Source organism: Nilaparvata lugens, chromosome 7 (assembly GCF_014356525.2).
Source record: "Nilaparvata lugens isolate BPH chromosome 7, ASM1435652v1, whole genome shotgun sequence".
Classification (NCBI taxonomy): Eukaryota; Metazoa; Arthropoda; class Insecta; order Hemiptera; family Delphacidae; genus Nilaparvata; species Nilaparvata lugens.
In genome coordinates, this window is record NC_052510.1 from 54,193,121 (window position 1) to 54,212,914 (window position 19,794).

Below are 19,794 nucleotides of genomic sequence, written 5' to 3' on the forward strand. Positions count from 1 at the left end.
TAACGCACGATGTAGTTAGTTAAATTAAATAATATTTTAGAGAGGCTTTTAGTGTTTTCATGGAGACATTTTTGTTTTGTTTTCATGTAACCGTTAGCGACATTTTTAAGAACTCAAATCATCACTATTAATATCACTATCACTGTGTATCGTCATTACATATTACATAGTACTTCATACTACTATCATTACTATAGTGAGGTCCACGTTATAATGGCAATGAATGAAGATAGAAGAATAGCGATACCGATTCTCTGCATTAATTAATTATATTTCTACACTGTCAAAAACATAATTGGCATCGTTGTGGACCTAGAAAAGGATAGTACCACCGGTTTTGTCGAATGATAAACTAGGATAGCAAAACCAAAGTTGATCAAATACTGTCATTATAACGTGGACCGCACTATATACTATTAAACGAGCAACTTCTGTTCATATGTTTAGATGTTTGGATGTTTAGATGTTTATACGTTTGTATTTCACCGGATCTAGAAGACGGCTCTAACGATTCTCACGAAATTCAGAACATAGTAGGTTTATAATATAAAGATTCGATTGCACTAGGTCTCATCCCTGAGAAAACTCGCTGAAGGACATTAAAAGGATAGTTATTATTCATCATTAGAAAAACATATGATGATAATTATTTCGTCGTCTGTTGGTGATGGAAGTGAGTGAGGGAGTGCATGTGTGTGGGACTGAGATAAAATTATGACTCAGCTGTTGAACTTTTGTAATCATTCTCACAGGTACTTAGTGCCGGTTGCAAAAAAGCCGGGTTATTTTCAATCCTGATTAATTCCAGTAGATCCATCTTTTTGAAATGGTCTTCTCTGATTTGGTTCACGTGAAGTTAATCAGGATTAAAATTCAACCGGCTTTTGTGCAACTGGGCCTTTGTGATGGAAATTTTTGCATTCCTCTGGGTATAATTATCAATTTACTGTTTTTATATGGAACATTTCTGTATGAATGTTATTATAATTTCTTCTTTCGTAATAAATTTGTTATGCTTTTGTACTCCAGAGCGAAGCTCGGTCCCCGATATTTACATATTACATAATACTTAATACTACTATCATTACTAAGTACAGCATATTATTACAAATATCTTACACAATTTATAAACTAGTAACTCTATCTTACACAAATCGTAATTCATAAATCAGTAGCTCCAAGCAACAGAGCAAACCAAGTAACTTCATATTTAGACCTGAAATTCATAAATCAGGAACAGTGACTTCCTACTTGGGGTCAGTTTATCTCCGGTTACTAACTAGAACAATCTGTACAATGGGCTGTCACCAGTTCTGATGGAAGGCATAGCATGGACCCCTTACCATGATATTACATTGTTAGGGAGGTGACCGTGACGTCATTGCTTCTGGCGTTAATGAGCTGCCAGAATCCACTATCACGATTAACACCTTTATCATTGTCACTGCGTAACTGCAATGGCGCATACCTCTTCACTCTCACTACCATTTTCCTCCTCACCTCCATCTTTCTCTTTCACACCTCTTTCTTCTCCGCTTCTTATTTCTCTTTTGATATTCTCCTTTCCCTTTCCCACCTCTCTCTTCACCACTCCTCATTTCTCTTTTGATATTCTCCTTTCCCTCTCCCACCTCTTTCTTCTCCGCTCCTCATTTCTCTCTTGATATTCTCCTTTCCCTCTCACACCTCTCTCTTCTCCACTCCTCATTTCTCTTTTGATATTCTCCTTTCTCTCTCCCACCTCTTCCTTCTCCGCTCCTCATTTCTCTTTTGATATTCTCCTTTCCCTCTCCCACCTCTCTCTTCACCACTCCTCATTTCTCTTTCGATATTCTCCTTTCCCTCTCCCACCTCTTTCTTCTCTGCTCCTCATTTCTCTTTTGATATTCTCCTTTCTCTCTCCCACCTCTTTCTTCTCCGCTCCTCATTTCTCTTTTGATATTCTCGTTTCTCTCCCCCACCTTTTCTCCTCCTCTCCAAACTTGTCATCAGCTTTCATTTCTTCTTTCTCCCAGCTCTTCCTTCTCCTCTCCTTACTTTTATTCTTCATCCCTTCTTACTCCTACCTCTTCCTTATCCTTTCTACACTCTATGTACTCTCTACAATATGGTGATGTTGGAAAAGGCTATCTTGTAGTTTTTGTTACCTTACCCACTTCTCTTCTGCTCTTCTTTTTCAAACTCTCCCTCTCACACACATCTTTTCCTTCTCCTCTCCTTAATTCTCTTCTGCTTCATCACTTCTTAGTTTCACCTCTTCCTTTTTCTCTCTACACTCTATGTATTCTCCACAATATGGTGATGATGGAAGAGACATTTTACTTGCGGTTTTTTTAGCTAGCTTTGCCATTATCATTATTCTTGATGAGAGTTCGGGAAAGAAGGCATATCATATCATTTATTATTGTAAATCTAGGAAATATGGTGCCTTATATGACAGTAGGCATAATATAGATTTGATAAAAAACTGTCACCAAGTTTATATTTGCGGTCATTGCAATAAATAAAAATCTTATTATCAATAAGTGCTTACAGTAACATAGAAAAATGTTTCCAATTAATTTATTATTGAACAAAATTATTATTAAAACAATTATTTGTTTCCATCTGTTTTCAATTATGTCAGTAATTCTCTAACAGAATGAATTTAGGAAATCCCATTAAACCTGTTTGGGTTTCAATTTTGTTTTGTGACTTGTAATACTTTATTCCTACTTCAAACACACAGTATATTCTAGGAGAAGAAGCCTAGAAGACTATTCTAGAATGTATTCCAGAATGTGTGAGTGGTAGCCTTCAAATGTATCAGTAGTAGATATTTATGAATCGTGATACTTTATTCCTACTTCAAACACACAGACTATTCTAGAAGAAGAAGAAGCCTAGAAGGCTATTCTAGAATGTATTCCAGAATGTATGATTGAAAGCCTTCAAATGTATCAGTGGTAAATCTTATATTATAATCGATTGATTTCTATACATAACAGGGAGATACATAACATCAATCACCAAATTATTTTGGAAAACTTTTCCCAGGCATACTACTGTATGGCATACTGCAGGCATACTCCACTTTTCCCTATAAAACTACAGTTAACTGCTCGAAATTCGGGAGAGGAGCATTTTTGGATTACCTTTTTTGTTTCACTCCCAATCATTGTTTCGATTATGTTCATGTGGTAATTTGATTTTTTTTGAAATTTAAATTTATTCACACAACAACACCGACACGTTTTACAAATATTTTTACAATTCAATTATTATAAAGAATGAAATAAATGAATCAATTAGATGTGAATAAGTAGATGAATTCTAATTTTGAGACATTCTAATGAACATCTTTGTCATCAAGATGCTACAACTCTTCAAGTATTGTCACTACGTGAGTGCCCAAAATAAATGTGATCCAGCACTATAACTTACTGCTGTAAGTTGTTAAATTGAAGTGTATTCATTCACCGGAGAATACAAGTAAAATTCATCAAGTCATCAAAATTTACATCCAAGTAAAATTCATACAGTTCATTCGTAGTGGATGGAGTAGCTGTGTATAATTCTCCAATAAATTCAAGCGAAATAACAGAGACCTCTGTATAGACTCTAAATATTACATACTACACAGATAATAATTTAGTACTATAATAGTGCATCGACAGTAGAGAGGGATATAGTTAAGCAGAAGAGGAAGTTGCTATTACTTTGGCAGCAGTTGGGGAAACTCGATTCCTTCTTAACTTAAGTTGAGTAGTTTGAGTTAAGACAGAATTGGCTCACTCACCATCTGCGACGAGGTCTTCGGTTTGCGGTTAACATCTGGCACCTTCTGGCTCGCTGAAACAATACACAGTTACTTTAGTAGTGCAATTTTGTAATTGAGAAGACTGAAATATTACCAAGCACACCGATAATGTACAACAAGGATGTAATGTTCAGTAAATACGGAAATGCTTCGGGTGGTTATTGCTACATGCGGTTACTTCCTCAATGCTCGATAAATCAGGAACTATAAAGTACCATAATTAAACGATACTTAGATTGAATGATTCACTAATAATATTAAAAGAACAAATTTGATGGAATCGATCAATACTACGATAATTCGGTAATACAATAATAATTTAATTATTAATAGATAATTGAACGACAAATAGATTGAACAATTCACTAATAATTGAAATAACTTATTTGAGAAAATCAATGGATACTAGGATAAATTGATAATGTGTGGATGTGAAGAAGTTGCTACTTTTATTTGTCATTATGATATAGAATGCAGCACTTTAATCTGTATTAAACTGCTCTCAGAAACACCTCCTATCTCTTATCCTATAATTGAGTGGATCAGTAGCAATTTTGTAGGGGGAATGCAACGAGCTGTATTTCCTAGTTGATAGGTTTTTTCTGCTTATAGTGATGCCCACATGAACTCTTGGCGTGGGTAATGAGACGGATGATGAGAGATGAAAGGACCTTCATTTTTAGGTGGGTTCCAAAACACCGGAAAGCGATTTTCAAACTCATAAATGGTATTTGAAGAAGTCCGGCTCTTAGATCCGATTGGAAGACATTTTCTTAATGGTAAAAAGATTACAAGTGGTACTAGGATAGAATAGAATAGAATACTAGGTTGAAAACTAGGTTTCTGTTATGAAAATTCATTGGCCCATATGAATAAAACCAGAGCAAATGCTCATGAGCAAGAGCATGGAGCATAAGGTTTTGCTCATGAGCAAAAGGTAGAAGCAAAAGCATTTGCTCATTTTTATATGAATAAGCTTTACCTTTTACTCTTACCTTAAGCTCCTGAACTCTGGAGCAAATGCTCACGTATTTTAGAGATTTTTCATCAGCTGATTCGCTTGTAGCCTTAGTTTGTTTTTATAGCTCACGGAAGCGCTAAATATGCAAATAGGGTGCACTGCTTGTGTTTGCGTCGTCTGCTCTGTTTTCTATTTATGAATAGAGTTTTAGGTTAGTTGAGTTTAGAATTTTGAAATAATAGCGTGAAAAAATGTCATCTCTGTAATAATCTTCAGCATATTCTTATAATATCAATAGCCTTCTTATAATCGTCTACACTTTCATCTTCTTAAATACTTATTTCCTATTTTGTGATGGTTATCTCTATAACAGGTAGCTATCTTTTGTATTTGTTCTTTTGTAGGGATAATGGTGATATGTATCATGGTTGAATCTAAAAAGAGTTTTATAGTTCTCAACTATTGGTTGTGATCGTATCTGGTATAGTTTCCTCTTCCTCATACGAATTAGTTGAGCCATTTTACTTTGAGCAAAAGGTGATAAGCTGCTCTAGACTAGACTCACCTTTTTTGAAGCATTTGCTTCAAAAGTTGAGCAAATGCTCTAGTTTATTCATACAATTTTGAGCAAAAGCTTTTACTTTTGAGCAAATGCTCAAACTATTTTTTGATGAGCATGAGCAAAAGGTTTTGCTAACGTTTATTCATAGAAAATGAAGCAAATGCTCCATATTTTAGAAGTATAAGCAAATGCTCAACTTTATTCATATGGCCCATTGTGAATTTCAACTGCTACTCTGCGAGACAAGAAGGAAAGAAGGAGTGATGTAACTGTTCGACAATTTATTGATAGAAATTTTTTTTACATTAAATGTGAATATTTAAATTAGATGATTAGTTAATTGGAGAGATAAAAATTCCAACTACACATTTATACTGATTTATATACCACAGAGGAACCTTAAAGGTGCGTACAGATATACGCGCCGCGGACATGAGCAATTCACTTTAATTCAGCTGACTATATCTGGATTTTTACAGAAACGGTAATATATAGATATAAAAAGCTTGGCATCAGCTGATTAAAAGTGAATTGCTCATGTTCGCGGCGCGTATATCTGTAGGCACCTTGAGAAATTCTGCTTGAGAACGTGCAATCGAATGTTTCTATTTATAATGAAAAATATAGTATAATATGAATAGTAACACTAAAAATACAATTTGAGATTGAAAAGAAAGTGATAGATTTATAATGAACGATTCCAAGCTCATATGGTATTCCATTCCCATTTCTATACGAGCATTGGATGGTAGATTTATATTGATACCAACATCAATATTTCAAGAAGGACCAGTAAAACAATTTCATATAATCATAAAACACTAAATTAACGACAGGAAATTGCGCTTCCAACATCACATTATATTATTCTAAAAAATCGAATCACACAAAATAAACATGGGATGGTAGATTTATATTGATACCAACATCAACATTTCGAGAAGGACCAGTAAAACAATTTCATATGATTATAAAACACTAAATTAACGACAGGAAATCGCGCTTCCAACATCACATTATATTATTTTTCAAAAATTCGAATCACACAAAATAAACATTGGATGGTAGATTTATATTGATATCAAAATCAATATTTCGAGAAGGACCATTAAAACAATTTCATATAATTATAAAACACTAAATTAATGGCAGAAAATTGCGCTTCAAAAATCACATTATATTATTCTACAAAAATTCGAATCACACAAAATAAACATGGGATGGTAGATTTATATTGATACCAACATCAATATTTCGAGAAGGACCAGTAAAACAATTTCATATAATTGTAAACCACTAATTGTAAATTTACGACAGGAAATTGCGCTTCCAACATCACATTATATTATTTTACAAAAATTCGAATCACACAAAATAAACATGGGATGGTAGATTTATATTGATACCAACATCAATATTTCGAGAAGGACCAGTAAAACAATTTCATATAATTGTAAACCACTAATTGTAAATTTACGACAGGAAATTGCGCTTCCAACATCACATTATATTATTCTAAAAAATCGAATCACACAAAATAAACATGGGATGGTAGATTTATATTGATACCAACATCAATATTTCGAGAAGGAACAGTAAAACAATTTCATATAATTGTAAAACACTAAATTAACGACAAAAAATTGCGCTTCAAAAATCACATTACGTTATTCTACAAAAAATTCAAGTCACACAAAATAAAAGCGAGCTCGATCTCTCATTACCAGTAAATTATTACTCACAACTCAATTAAAATGGTACGTAGTAGACCTCACCTATCTCGCAACGAGCTCTGGTTTCCCTCACGAGTCACCAGGGTGTACGCTGGCACTATACACAAAATTTCAGAAGTTGTAATCAGAGGGGAAAAAAGCAGATGACAACCTCTCCTCCCTTCTCCAGAGACTCCTGATATTCCCCCTCTCTTTTCTCATCTCAAGGGGTAAGAGACGAAGCGCGAGGAAATGAAGTTCTTTTAATAGACTCCTGAGGGGGTCCATAAAGAAGCTGAGAGGAAGAAGTTAGTGGTATCCAGGTAGGTACGTGTGTAGGAGGACGCGTAAACCCAGCGGCAATAAAACGAATAATTACTCTTCATGGGGGTTGGTGTCTGGCGGAGGGTGGTTTTACACCCCGTGTCACAACACCGAACCCCTCCTCCTCCCATATCACTGGTCTACAAAAGCAGAGAACGTATCTCACTCACACACATGCACCATCTCATTTCAACTCGTTAATCATAATACTTGCTTGGCTTATGTAGTTTATATACAGGACGCACATACAGTTGGATAATAATATGTACAAGTAGACGTTGATTAAGCAAAGTAGTTGAATTAACGGGGCGCTGGTTATCAACGACTGTCAGTTTTTTCTTCTCAGTCTTACCAGTTAAGGGTCCTAGAATATTTTCAAATGAGCTGCTATAGTGAGGTCCACGTTATAATGGCAGTGTTTGATTAGCAATGGTATTCCTATCCTTGTCTATCATTCAACAAAGCGGATAGAGCTATCTTTTTCTCGCTTTGCTCTGTTGCCAGATCGTCTTTAACAATGTAGAAGAATTGATGATTAATTAACAAAATTGTTCATCTTAATTATGTAAACCCATTATTGGAGAATATAATTTATTGCTAAATAAAACATAATTGATTATTGTAAATGAGGATGAACAGTTAATATTACATGAATAATCCTGTATCTGCTACCATCTATAGAAGGCATTGACAAGACAAAGGATGGGCAACGTTGTTCTATCTTTCTCCACTCCCATTATAACGTGGACCTCACTGTAGTCTGACTGCTAAAAGTCTTCGAAAACGTTTAAGAATTCACCTTAAATTAAATATAACAGTATATTCTTCTCAAGTTCCTATCACGACTCAAAATTCATAACTCAACATTTTTCCAGTCAAGTATTGCTAGAAAATAATTATTATTGATTTTAACTATGATTGTAAACCCTGAAAACATCGGAGCAAAACTACTAAAATTTGCAATTGATTAATATCCAATCATCAACGCTTTTCCAAATTTAATTGATTGTTTCAAGCAGGAAAGTAAGTACTCACAGCACATAATACAGGACGTACAGTTTATTTCATAAGGCACATTTTTGGTTTAGCGTATACAGAGCAGACACTCTCTAATGGAATAATCAAATAATTCTAACGTTATTTCAAAAATCCGACTGAGTCACTGTCAATTTTTTTGAACTTATATAAAAGTCAGCTTGAAAATGTGACCTGTGTGTCACGGAACCATGGTCCTGTACCAAATAAAACTGTTGAATTTGACAATAAATGTCTGTTTCTATTTCATTAATTCATTTATTAGAGCAAACAATACAGAAGTCCTGAAAAAACAGGCTATTGCCCAAAAAAATTCAACTGGTTCATTGACTAGTTGAAGTTAATTATAGAGCTCTCACGTTTCGCTTCTTCAACGAGACTAGTTGAATGTGTGCATAAAACAAGGTAGGCCTATGTAAGCCTGGAGGGCTCAATTAACAAATTCACTTGGAGTTCGGTGTAGAATGTGCAAACACACAATGCAACGCCAGCCATCTGATGACAGCTTTGAATGCATTGGTGCGTGGAGGGGCGGAGTACACGAATGGTGATGAATTTGTGAGAGATGAAGGAGGCATGGCGGAATTCACGACTTCAATTCAAACATCAAATGAACATTCATTAGAATGTTTTGTGACCTAGTGATAATACGAGTGATTTATGAGAACTTTTAAAAGAACAAAGAGAATTAAGTTCGTTTTCCGGTAATTCTTCAAAATTATATTTTTAATATGTAAATATTTCCTATATAAATATTTTAAATATGTGAATATTTTATTTGAGGCGTCAAACAAATGATTGGTAATATAACCTTTCCATCATCCATTTTATCCATCTGGACCCATTTTTGTTCATATCTCTCTATTATAAACTTCGTTTTGAAGCAATCTTTAATAGAAAGAGATTTTCTAAAAATACCCACTCCGACTCCACTCGCAACACAAACCACGCCCTGGAAATCTTGTTGATTTTTAAGTAGTATATGAGAGTCAAATTGATCATAATGAAATAAAATCACAATAATTCGGATGATTTTAGAGTTGAATCTTCGAAAAATATGTTAATCTTGTATGAAAGGATGAAGAATGTTTCAATAATCTATGTCCAGTTATTGAACAGAGTTCACTATGTTCTTATCCTCTGACAGTATGATGATCCTAGTTTAATTTGAGCCGGTATGGTTCTACTTCGAGAAAAATCTTCTAAACAAGAATATCCGGTGGAAGTATAATAAACAAACATGATCAGCAATCTGGGTCATAATGCCAGGTTGGATCCCTGTTTTAAAAATAATACGTATTTCTGTGTTCATAGATACTTCCTTACACTATTATTAATATTGTTAGCGTATGGCTTTGAATGGTGGGGAGACCCAAGGGTAGTTCCACCTCGCGTATATAGTTTAAAGTTCTCTTATAGAAAACCAAACACTAAGAGAGAGCACAATACTTCAAATTTACACTTTTCTCTTCGAAATAAAGTAACAAGATCAAATAACTTTCAACTATTAATTCTGTTGATACCATATCGGCTGTCGACTGAGAATAAAATTTCAGTATTTCCAATATTATTGATTAAGTTTAATACACCTTGGTCCTGGTAAAAAAGCGGTTATCTATGTAACCTGCGCACCAAGCTCTTGTAACTCATCTATCGTATTGAACAAAATTGAGAAGTAGGCATGTACTCTGTAGAGTAGAGAAACATGTAGTAAACTTGAAACATGTAAATTTAAAAATATATTTTGTAAAAATTTTCACTTTTTGTGTAGTTGAGAAGTTGATATTGTGGTAATTATTCATATTGAATGAAATAGACTAAGAAATTGTCAAAAAAAACCACTGATTTATTGATAATTAGAAAGACCGGTTTCGGTTATTACACCATTGTCAAACATGACAAACATTGATAAACATGTTTCTTTGTAAAAATAATTTAAGGACTGAAAATTTTGTGGAGTGAAGAACTACTAAGACCTATTTTGGACTATGTGTAACCTTATCTAAATTTTGGAGAGGAGTAGTACAAGGTTACCATATTTTTTCTCTCCCTATCATTTTTATGATGTACTTATTGTATGAATCAATAAAGAATAAAAATGTAGTATAGTTTCTTGATTTGCATCACTACTTTGAAACCCAATAATCAACTTTCGAGCATGTCAATTTCCTAACACTCCCACCCAAGCTATCCATATGATGAAGAGTGCAGAGCAGAAAGCCCCCTCCGCTCGTTCCAAGAGCTTGAAATCTGCAATATCCGTCACGACTTCATCCTGTGAGCTAAGATTGAGCATTCCATGCCCCTGGTAATTCAATACCACCTACTCCACTCATACTTCACGGCAGCCTACATCACATCCTCCTGTCGAGAACAATGCATTCCTCTGCCAGCTTGCTCAATCTTCATAATCGGCCGGCGACATGACTGAATCGCAACTAGATGTGTGGGCGAGAAAACGAACACTCGTTTAAATAGATCCTTTCAATTTGCAAATTTTTTGCAAAGCAATTTACACATGTGAGAAGCGATTTGTTCATCTCAGTGATATGAATAATTGTAAAATTCTGAACAACATAATATTGTAATCGTGTTATGGAAAGTCAACGTAGAGATCCGAAGTAAATTTCATTAAGTTGTGCTCAATAAAAGACTATAGTAAGGTCCATGTTATATTGGTAGTGTTTGATTAGCAATGGTATTACTGTCCTTGTCTATCATTCAACAAAGCGGATAGCGCTATCTCTTTCTCGCTTTGCTCTGTTGCCAGATCGTCTTTTTATAATGTAGAATTAAGAATTAATTATCAAAATATTTTATCTTAATTAGGAAAATTCATTATGAAATTATTGAAAAATGTAATTTTCTTGATTAGTAAAATATAAATAATTATTTTAAACGAGAATTAACAGTTATAAACCTGTACCAACTACCGTCTATAGAAGGCATTGACAATACTGAGGATCAGCATCGTTGTTCTCCTATCTTTCACCACTGCCATTATAACGTGGACCCCGCTATAGACGTTTTTCTACAGCAATATCACATTCACAAATACGCATAAATTGGATTGATTTACTGGGTAAAAATGATGAAAATTCATTATTGTTGATCCCGTTACCCAACAAGAATGTATGAAAATTAATTTGGATTTTTTTGGTTCATTACGAACTGCGAAGTTTAAAAAAGTTACCCAAGCTACAGTAATGACTCTCAAACATAATGACTACCTGAACTATTGAACTGATAATGACATCATTTCTACAAATCATCCAAGTTGGGAATTTAAAAGTTTGAAAGTTGAAGTTGAATGTTGAATGCTCCTACAAATTAGGGTGTTGAAAACCTGTAAGGAATGGATGCTATCATAGTCACCTCTAATATGCCTCTAATACAGCCTGCTGTAATTGTATAAGAGGAGGCTATGATGCTATCCCTCTCCAATAATTTGGATTGAAAGATTATTCTAATAAAAAAAACTATACTCTTTATATGAATAGGTTTTCATTGTCTTGTATCGTATTTTTTCACACTAATAAACTTTATCATTAAACTTTACAAATCAATTTATAGTATGGTTATTGAAATAACAATGAAAAACATGAATTGTTTAACAATTAGACTACCAAATAGGGTCTATGAAGCTTGTCCCGTCAAATACCAAATAATCAATTTTATCATTGGGATAATATGTCCCAATACAAAAAACACGATAAAATGGATAACATTTAGTTAATAGCTTTGCAATTTCAATTTCACATGTTATTATTGACATTATGAAGTTATTTACTCACTTTCAACTCAAAAGACACTGCAAATATTCCACTTGCTTATTATTAAACTACAACCAAATGATCAATTTCGTTTGAGCTTCTACTTGATTCTCAATAAGCACTAGCATTTTTGAATCTGTTTCATGGATTCCACGATCTTTTTATCATTGATTCTTCTTATTGATTCATACAATAAGTACTTCATTAAAATGATAGGGAGAGGAAAAATAAGTTAACCTTGTGCTATTCCTCTCCCAAATTTAGATAAGGTTACACATAGTCCAAAATAGGTGAAGTCTTGTTCTATTACATTATCCTCTCTTCATCCTATTGCGAACTGTATTTTCCTTCGCCATAAACCTCTTTTTCTATTCTGACACATATCTCCTGGAGTCAGGTGGTCTGCTGCTCTGCTCACTCAGTCGGCAATAAATTAAACCGGTGACGTTTATTAACGAGCTGCTTTCTTTCAACTCCAATTCATAAACGGAGGTTTCCCGAGTGGATATCACTTAGTTGGAAAAGGGAAAAGAACGGAAAAAGAGCGAAAACAAAAGGAAGATGCAAGAGAATGGAGTACTGTTGTAGTAAAGGAAGGGTCAAGTGAGATGGGTAAAGGAGACAAACGGGGTAGACGTGATACAAGAAAAAAAGTAAGAGTAGGAAAGGGTGAAGATTGATTGACTTTATTATTTTATGTGCCTGAACCATTGCATAAAACAGCATCACTATACTTATTCAAGTAATAAAAAAATAAATATATTCAATTGAAATCAATATTTTTTTAAAAAAGGATAGATGATGTTAGAATTGGCCTAGAAGGATGTGTAGAAATTCATTGAAAGTTAATAATAAAATATTAATACAGGATATAAATTAATTAGATAGATTTTTTTAGGCTCTTCAAAATTATTTCTATTTCTTTATTTGTGAATATTTTCTATTTTAATGTTAATAATGTGAATATTTCCTCTATGTTTGTTTTTGAAGCATCTAAATTTGAAAATCTACTTTGTGAAAATAATTGAGGACTGGACATTTTTTGAAGTGAACAATAACAAGACTTAACCTATTTCGGACCATGTGTAACCTTATCTAAATTTGGGAGATGAATAGCACAAGGTTACCTTTATTTTTTCCCTATCATTTTAAATATCGGGGCACCGAGCATCGCTCGTTAGTTTTATTCATTGATAAACAGAACACAATTCTCTAAAATGATCATGTTTATATTTTAATGCTGGCTATACGTCAGCTTATGAATTTCAGGGATGAGATATTTTGATTTTCCACAAACGCACTTTTTTATTATCTACAGACGACGAGAATCTCAGCTGTTTTTCCAAGGATGAATTATCCTTTTAATGTCGTTCAGCGATTTTTCCCAGGAATGTGACCTAGTGCAATCGAATTTTTATATCATAAACCTACTATGTTTCAAATTTCGTGAAAATCGTTATAGCCGTTCACGAGATCCGTTAGACATAAATAATCAGATATAAATAAATATAAATAGCCAAATATAAAAATATATACAGAAATTGCTCGCTAATATAAGCTCGCGTAATATAGGATGATGCACTCATTGTGTGAATCAATAAATAATAAGTACGAAAATGAGAGATACTCTTCAGTAAAACTAAAATTGATAGATCGAGACACAAAACAATATACAGGTGGATGGATAATAATTAACCACGGCAACAAACCCCCTGCAAAATGAAGAGAGACAAAATATGGATGTGGTATGAGGAAGAAAGGTTCAGACTTTGGGAGACGAATTTATGATGACAGGAGAAATGAAACATAGATGTGAGTGAAATTTTGTGAGGAAAACCGTAGGTGTGAGCAAGAGAGAAGATATGAATGAATAAAGAATACCGAGTGAGAGAGGGAAGAGAAAAGTGCATCGTTTGTTAGGGTAGAAGTAGAAACTCGCAGTCTTACTGGACATGACTGTGTCAGATTACGCACAGGAAGCTCTTCTCACTAAACTCCAAAACGATAACGCACAGGAAGCTCTTCTCACTAAACTCCAAAATTTTTCAGATGTCTGGAATGATTTATCATCATCCAATTACCGTTCATTTGTTATACTCTCTCACTCTCTCTCCTAAAGCTCCTCTCCCTCATCCGTATTTCTCACTTCATCATGATTGCTTCTCACCCCCTTCTCTCCAATTCCTCAATTATGGAAATTCTGCTTCTCGGGTCGATATTGTTAGCAGACCACCCCGCTTTTTCCATCGACAACTCTTTGATCTCAACCCCTTGATGATCATCAAGTGAAATTCCATCTCTTGATGTCTGTAATCTCAATAATTGAGAATCATGGATATCTCATTATAACGCTTCTGCTCTCTTTTATCCCAGACTTTCATCAGAGCATCCTAGGTAAATTTCGATATTCTCCGTTTATATGTTTCACTTTTAAATGACGAGATCAACTTTCAATCAAAATCTAGAGAATTCTAATTCATTGTTCAAAATTACTTCCTGTAAATTTCATTTATACAAAATATCTAGAGAAACAATTATTGCATTGTATTCTGACCAGTTCCAAAGTTAGTAGGATCAAACTCATCCATCAACTGAGCCTTTGGAATGATATTTTCCTATAGAATCATGATGATTATTATAATAATTACTTCTAACAAAAATAAATTTAATTAGGTACTATCATAGAGAAACAATAGCGTAAGTAGGTATCACATGGTATAGGACGTTTATGTCGCAGCTTTTACTGTCGTTATCTCAAGCCGATAGTTTACGTAGTTCTTTCCCGTGAAGCTGTGTGACGCTCGTAGTCTCTCATATACTGTGCCGTTGATACACTCTCACCCCAACAAAACAGTAAAAATCGACAGTAATCGGCTTGAGATAACAGTAAAAGTTGCAACATAAACGCCCTATACCATGGGATATTTACTTACGCTATTGTTTCTCTATGGTACTATGTATGGGAGTAAGCATTTTGAAAAAGCTCGAGAAATTCAAGATTGATGGAATATCTAAGCAGCCAGGTAACCAAGAAAATAACAGTGTCAGTACCGTAAATAAAAATGTCATCAGAGATAAGTAGCAGAGAAACACTAATTATTCATCAAAATATACGCAGTCTGCGAAGTAATTTCGATTTATTCTTAGTGCAAATGAGGAAATTAGAAAACAACCCGCTAATAATAGTCTTGACAGAAATATGGATACTAGAGAATGAAATAGACTTATATCATATAGAGGGCTATTCCGTACATGGTAATTTCAATCATAACTACAGAGCAGGAGGAACTTTGGTTTATATAAGCAGTGAGATAACGTTCAAAACAAAGACAATAGTTTTTATTTCAGCGGACTGTGTACATATATCTTGTTCATATAATAATTTTGAATTTCAGTTGTTGGCTGCTTACAGGTTGCAATCAAACTCACCCAAAATATTTCTTAACGAATTAACCTTGTACTTAGAAGAAATATTTAATATTAACGAAAACAATGAGGTCCCTTTCTTTTTCACGGGAGATATAAATATAGATCTTTTTCAGAACACCAGAATTATTGACGATTACAAATATTTAATGAATAGTTTTGGATTTGAATCACTCAATACTGATTACACTCATAGGTCCCGATTTTCCAACTCTTTAATAGATCATCTTTACTTAAAATCCGGCAAAAATAGAACAAAACTGAATAAAATTAATCTAATTCCAGAAATACTACATTTAGATATAACTGATCACAGTACAATCATACTTAAAGTTGAAGGATTGAAGAGATCCAACGAAGAAGCATATACAAATTATAAAAAAATATGCCTAATCAATTACCGGAAGTTGAATAATATTTTATCATCGATTGATTGGGATAGAGAAATACCAGCAGTATCAGTTGATGAGGGATGGGAAAATTTCATTGACATTTTAAAAAGCGCTATCAAAGATTCACAAGAAAATCTTCTTTTAGAAAATAACTTGACACAGAAATATAGGTCGCCATGGATAAATAGTTATCTGATCAAGCAAATAAACTTAAGAAATGAGTTATACAAGAATGTTATCAATCAACCTAATAATGACGACTTAAAACAAATATACAATACATTCAAAAATAACTTACGTAATGAACTGAGAGAAAGAAAACAATATTATTATTCAAAACTGTTTAGAGAAAGCCAGGGAAACATTAGAAAGACGTGGAAAACAATTGACGCGTTAATAGGATTGAAAAAAAATAAAGAACCACTAAAACTGATTGTTGATGAGCAGGGAAATAGCATACATGATAGTAATAAAATTTCTAATTCGTTTAATTCTTATTTTCTAAATGTTGTGAATAAAATGAATGATGAATTAGAACAAACCACATTGCAAACCAGGGAAGAGTCTGCTAGAATATCAAAAATAAGGTTTCCATACAATTCTCCAACAAATTCAATTTTTCTCCACCCTACAAATCCGGAGGAAGTAGCAAGTACAATAAGAAAATTGAAAAATAAATCTTCGCCAGGTGGAGATGGGATAAGCACAAGCATGATTAAAAAAACTTACATGAATTATTTGAACAAATTAACCGATCTAATTAACCTAAGTATTGCCAAAGGAAAATTCCCAAGCATGTTCAAACACAGCGTAGTTATACCTATTCCTAAAAAGCCAAATTGTAAAAACATAGATCAGTTCCGCCCAATTTCACTTTTACCGGTTTTTTCCAAGATTTTAGAAAAAATATTCAAGATTAGACTTGAAAACTTTTATAAAAATAATAACTTTTTTAGTGATAACCAATATGGTTTCCGTGAAGGAAGAAGTACAGAAGCGGCAATTAAAAATCTCATTTCAAAAATAAATGACAGTTTTAGTGTTAATAATAAGTGTGCAGCTCTGTTTCTTGATATATCTAAAGCATATGATGCAATTGATAAAAACATGCTTCTAAAAAAACTTGATTTATCAGGAGTAAGAGGAATTGCCAATGATTGGTTAAGATGCTACCTATCTAATAGGAGTCAAAGGGTCAGAATTAACGATACGTTGAGTGAACCCGGGGACATTACCATAGGTATTCCTCAAGGATCAGTGTTATCAAGTACTTTATTCCTGGTCTTTATTAACGATTTGACGGATGGTGACTTACAGGGAAAGATTACATCTTTTGCAGACGATACAGTTATATTTTATTCGGCCAAAACAAATCAAGAACTTAAAAATAAATTAGAAATGGATCTTAAGCACCTTAGGTGGTGGTTTTGCGAAAATAAATTAACTATCAACACAGACAAATCTAATATAATACAATTTAATCTTCAAAACACGGATCAGGAGTTAACTAGTATTTACTTCCATAAATTAGATTGTGCGCAACACGTGAATAATTTATTGTGTAACTGTGAAACTATAAAACAAGCACGTACAGTTAAATATCTGGGCCTCATATTGGATAGTAGGCTCACTTGGTCAGATCATGTACAGAAGATAAAAAATGAGTTATTTGTATACATAAGGAAGTTCTATTACCTCAGACAGTTATGTCCAAAAGAAGTATTGTTACAATTATACCATGCAATTATTGGTTCTAGAATAAATTATGGAATAATATGCTATGGGAGTGCATACAATGTTCATATTAAACCTGTGATTACTGGTCAGAAACATATATTAAAAATAATTTGTAATAAACCTAAACAATATAGTTCAATGATGCTCTTCAGAGAACTGTCAATATTATCAGTGAGACATTCTTTTCTATTCAAAGCATTGCTGGATTTAGCTGAAAATAATTTCGATATTCAACAGATGAGAGAAAGAATAAACCTCAGGAATTCACAGGACATTAACCTCCCAAAACCAAGATTAGAACATTCCAGACGACACTTCAAATACATAGCTATAAAAATATTCAATTCACTTCCAGTAACAACAAGGAAAATAACGTCACGTCAGTTATTTAGAAAAGAAATCAAGAAATTCATTTTACAACTAGACAACCCGAATGATTTTTTTACTAAATTAATATAGGTCTAAATTTAGTATAATTTACACATTACACGACATGAACACTGCAACAATCAAAGATCATTGAACTCACAAATCCCGTCCGGTATGCGTAATTAAACAGTAAGACAGTATCAAATTTCAATCACTGTATCTTTCTTCAAAACGCATTCATTTATGGTATAATTACATCAGCACTTTGAAAAAAAAACGAAACGTTAACTATGAATAAAATTGAACCAAATATGAAAAAACAGCAACCACTCCGTACATAGTTTTAAGTTTTGTGTAAGTGTGTGTGTGTGTGTGTGTGTGTGTGTGTGTGTGTGGTGTGTGTGTGTGTGTGTGTGTGTGTGTGTGTGTGTGTGTTTGTGTATGTGTGTGTGTGCGCATGTGTGAATGTGTGTGCGTATGAATGTGTGCGCATATGTGAATGTGTGTGCGTATGAATGTGTGCAAGAATGATTATAAATATTGACATATTGATTTATTTCAATATAATACCATATTCAATTATTATGTTCTTCATGATATAATATTTAAATTTGTATATAAATATTTTATTATATATATTCAAGTGTCCCCACACAGGGTAGCCTATAGGGAACACATATTAGAAATTAGGAAACAATATTGTATTTGATTTTTTGGAATGCATTTGATTGTATAATTATTTTTTTTTTTTTTGAATAAAGAATAAAGAATATTGCTGTGTATATAATGAACTTTACTGTACCTACTTCAGATTGAGAAAATTTTATCAGTACGGTAGTCTAATGATTAAATAATTTACTAACAAAGTTTGTTCATACTTGACAATACAGAAATGATTAAATAATTTACTAACATAGTTTGATCATACTTGACAACTTAACAATTGACTCTTAATTCTTAAATAATAGCTCCTTCCATTCTCCCCATTGAAATATTAAGTGATAAACATAACCTATTTTTGGACAATTTCTATCCAAATTTGGGAAAAGAATAGTTTTGAGCTTTAAGCCTGTTGTTCCTTTCCCAATCATTCATAGTTGAGAATTATATTGTATCTATCAATAAATAAATAAATAAATAAGTTTGAAAAACCTATTACTCTTGGCGCACACTAGTTAGTCAAGACAACACATGATCAGACACGTTTAGTCACAGTACTTCACATTGTTGCTTATGACGCAACTCACACTGATTAGTCATTGCAATTAGACATTTCTCTATAAGAAACTATGTAAAGTATTGTGACTAAACGTGACTAGTCTTGTCTTGACTAACCGGTGTACGCCCAGCCAGCCAACAGAATGACCTGACTGGCTAACATCATTTTCCAAGTGAACCAAGTCTCTCAAATGCAAATCCTTCTCTACTGTTGGATTTGATCAAAAGCCAACCTGACACAGTTCCATTTCAATTCCAATTTGGGATCAACCTACGATCGACTACCCATTATTACAGTCACTGCTATTCCTGTTTCCTGGTTCAAAGAAAATATTATCTTTCTGTCAAAGAAACATCTGGAAGTGGCACGTTCTATTCCATTAGACGCGGGGCTGGCACACACATCAAGGAAGCCGCTCAAAATAGACTCAACTCCTCCTTGTTTTGGCCGACCGGCCTATTCCGTAGGCAATAATAGTAGTAGAA

At 33.5% G+C, this 19,794-nt stretch overlaps 1 protein-coding gene across 2 annotated transcripts in view; it reads right to left on the reverse strand.

The window, feature by feature from the left end:
• The window catches only part of LOC111045932 (protein sickie), a 512,310-nt gene that overhangs the window by 353,932 nt on the left and 138,584 nt on the right, over nt 1–19,794 (reverse strand). For both annotated transcript variants that reach the window (XM_039433162.1, XM_039433161.1), the window contains exon 4: nt 3,779–3,831. In XM_039433162.1, the coding sequence (XP_039289096.1) occupies nt 3,779–3,831 (53 nt within the window). The remainder of the gene's footprint in view (nt 1–3,778; nt 3,832–19,794) is intronic.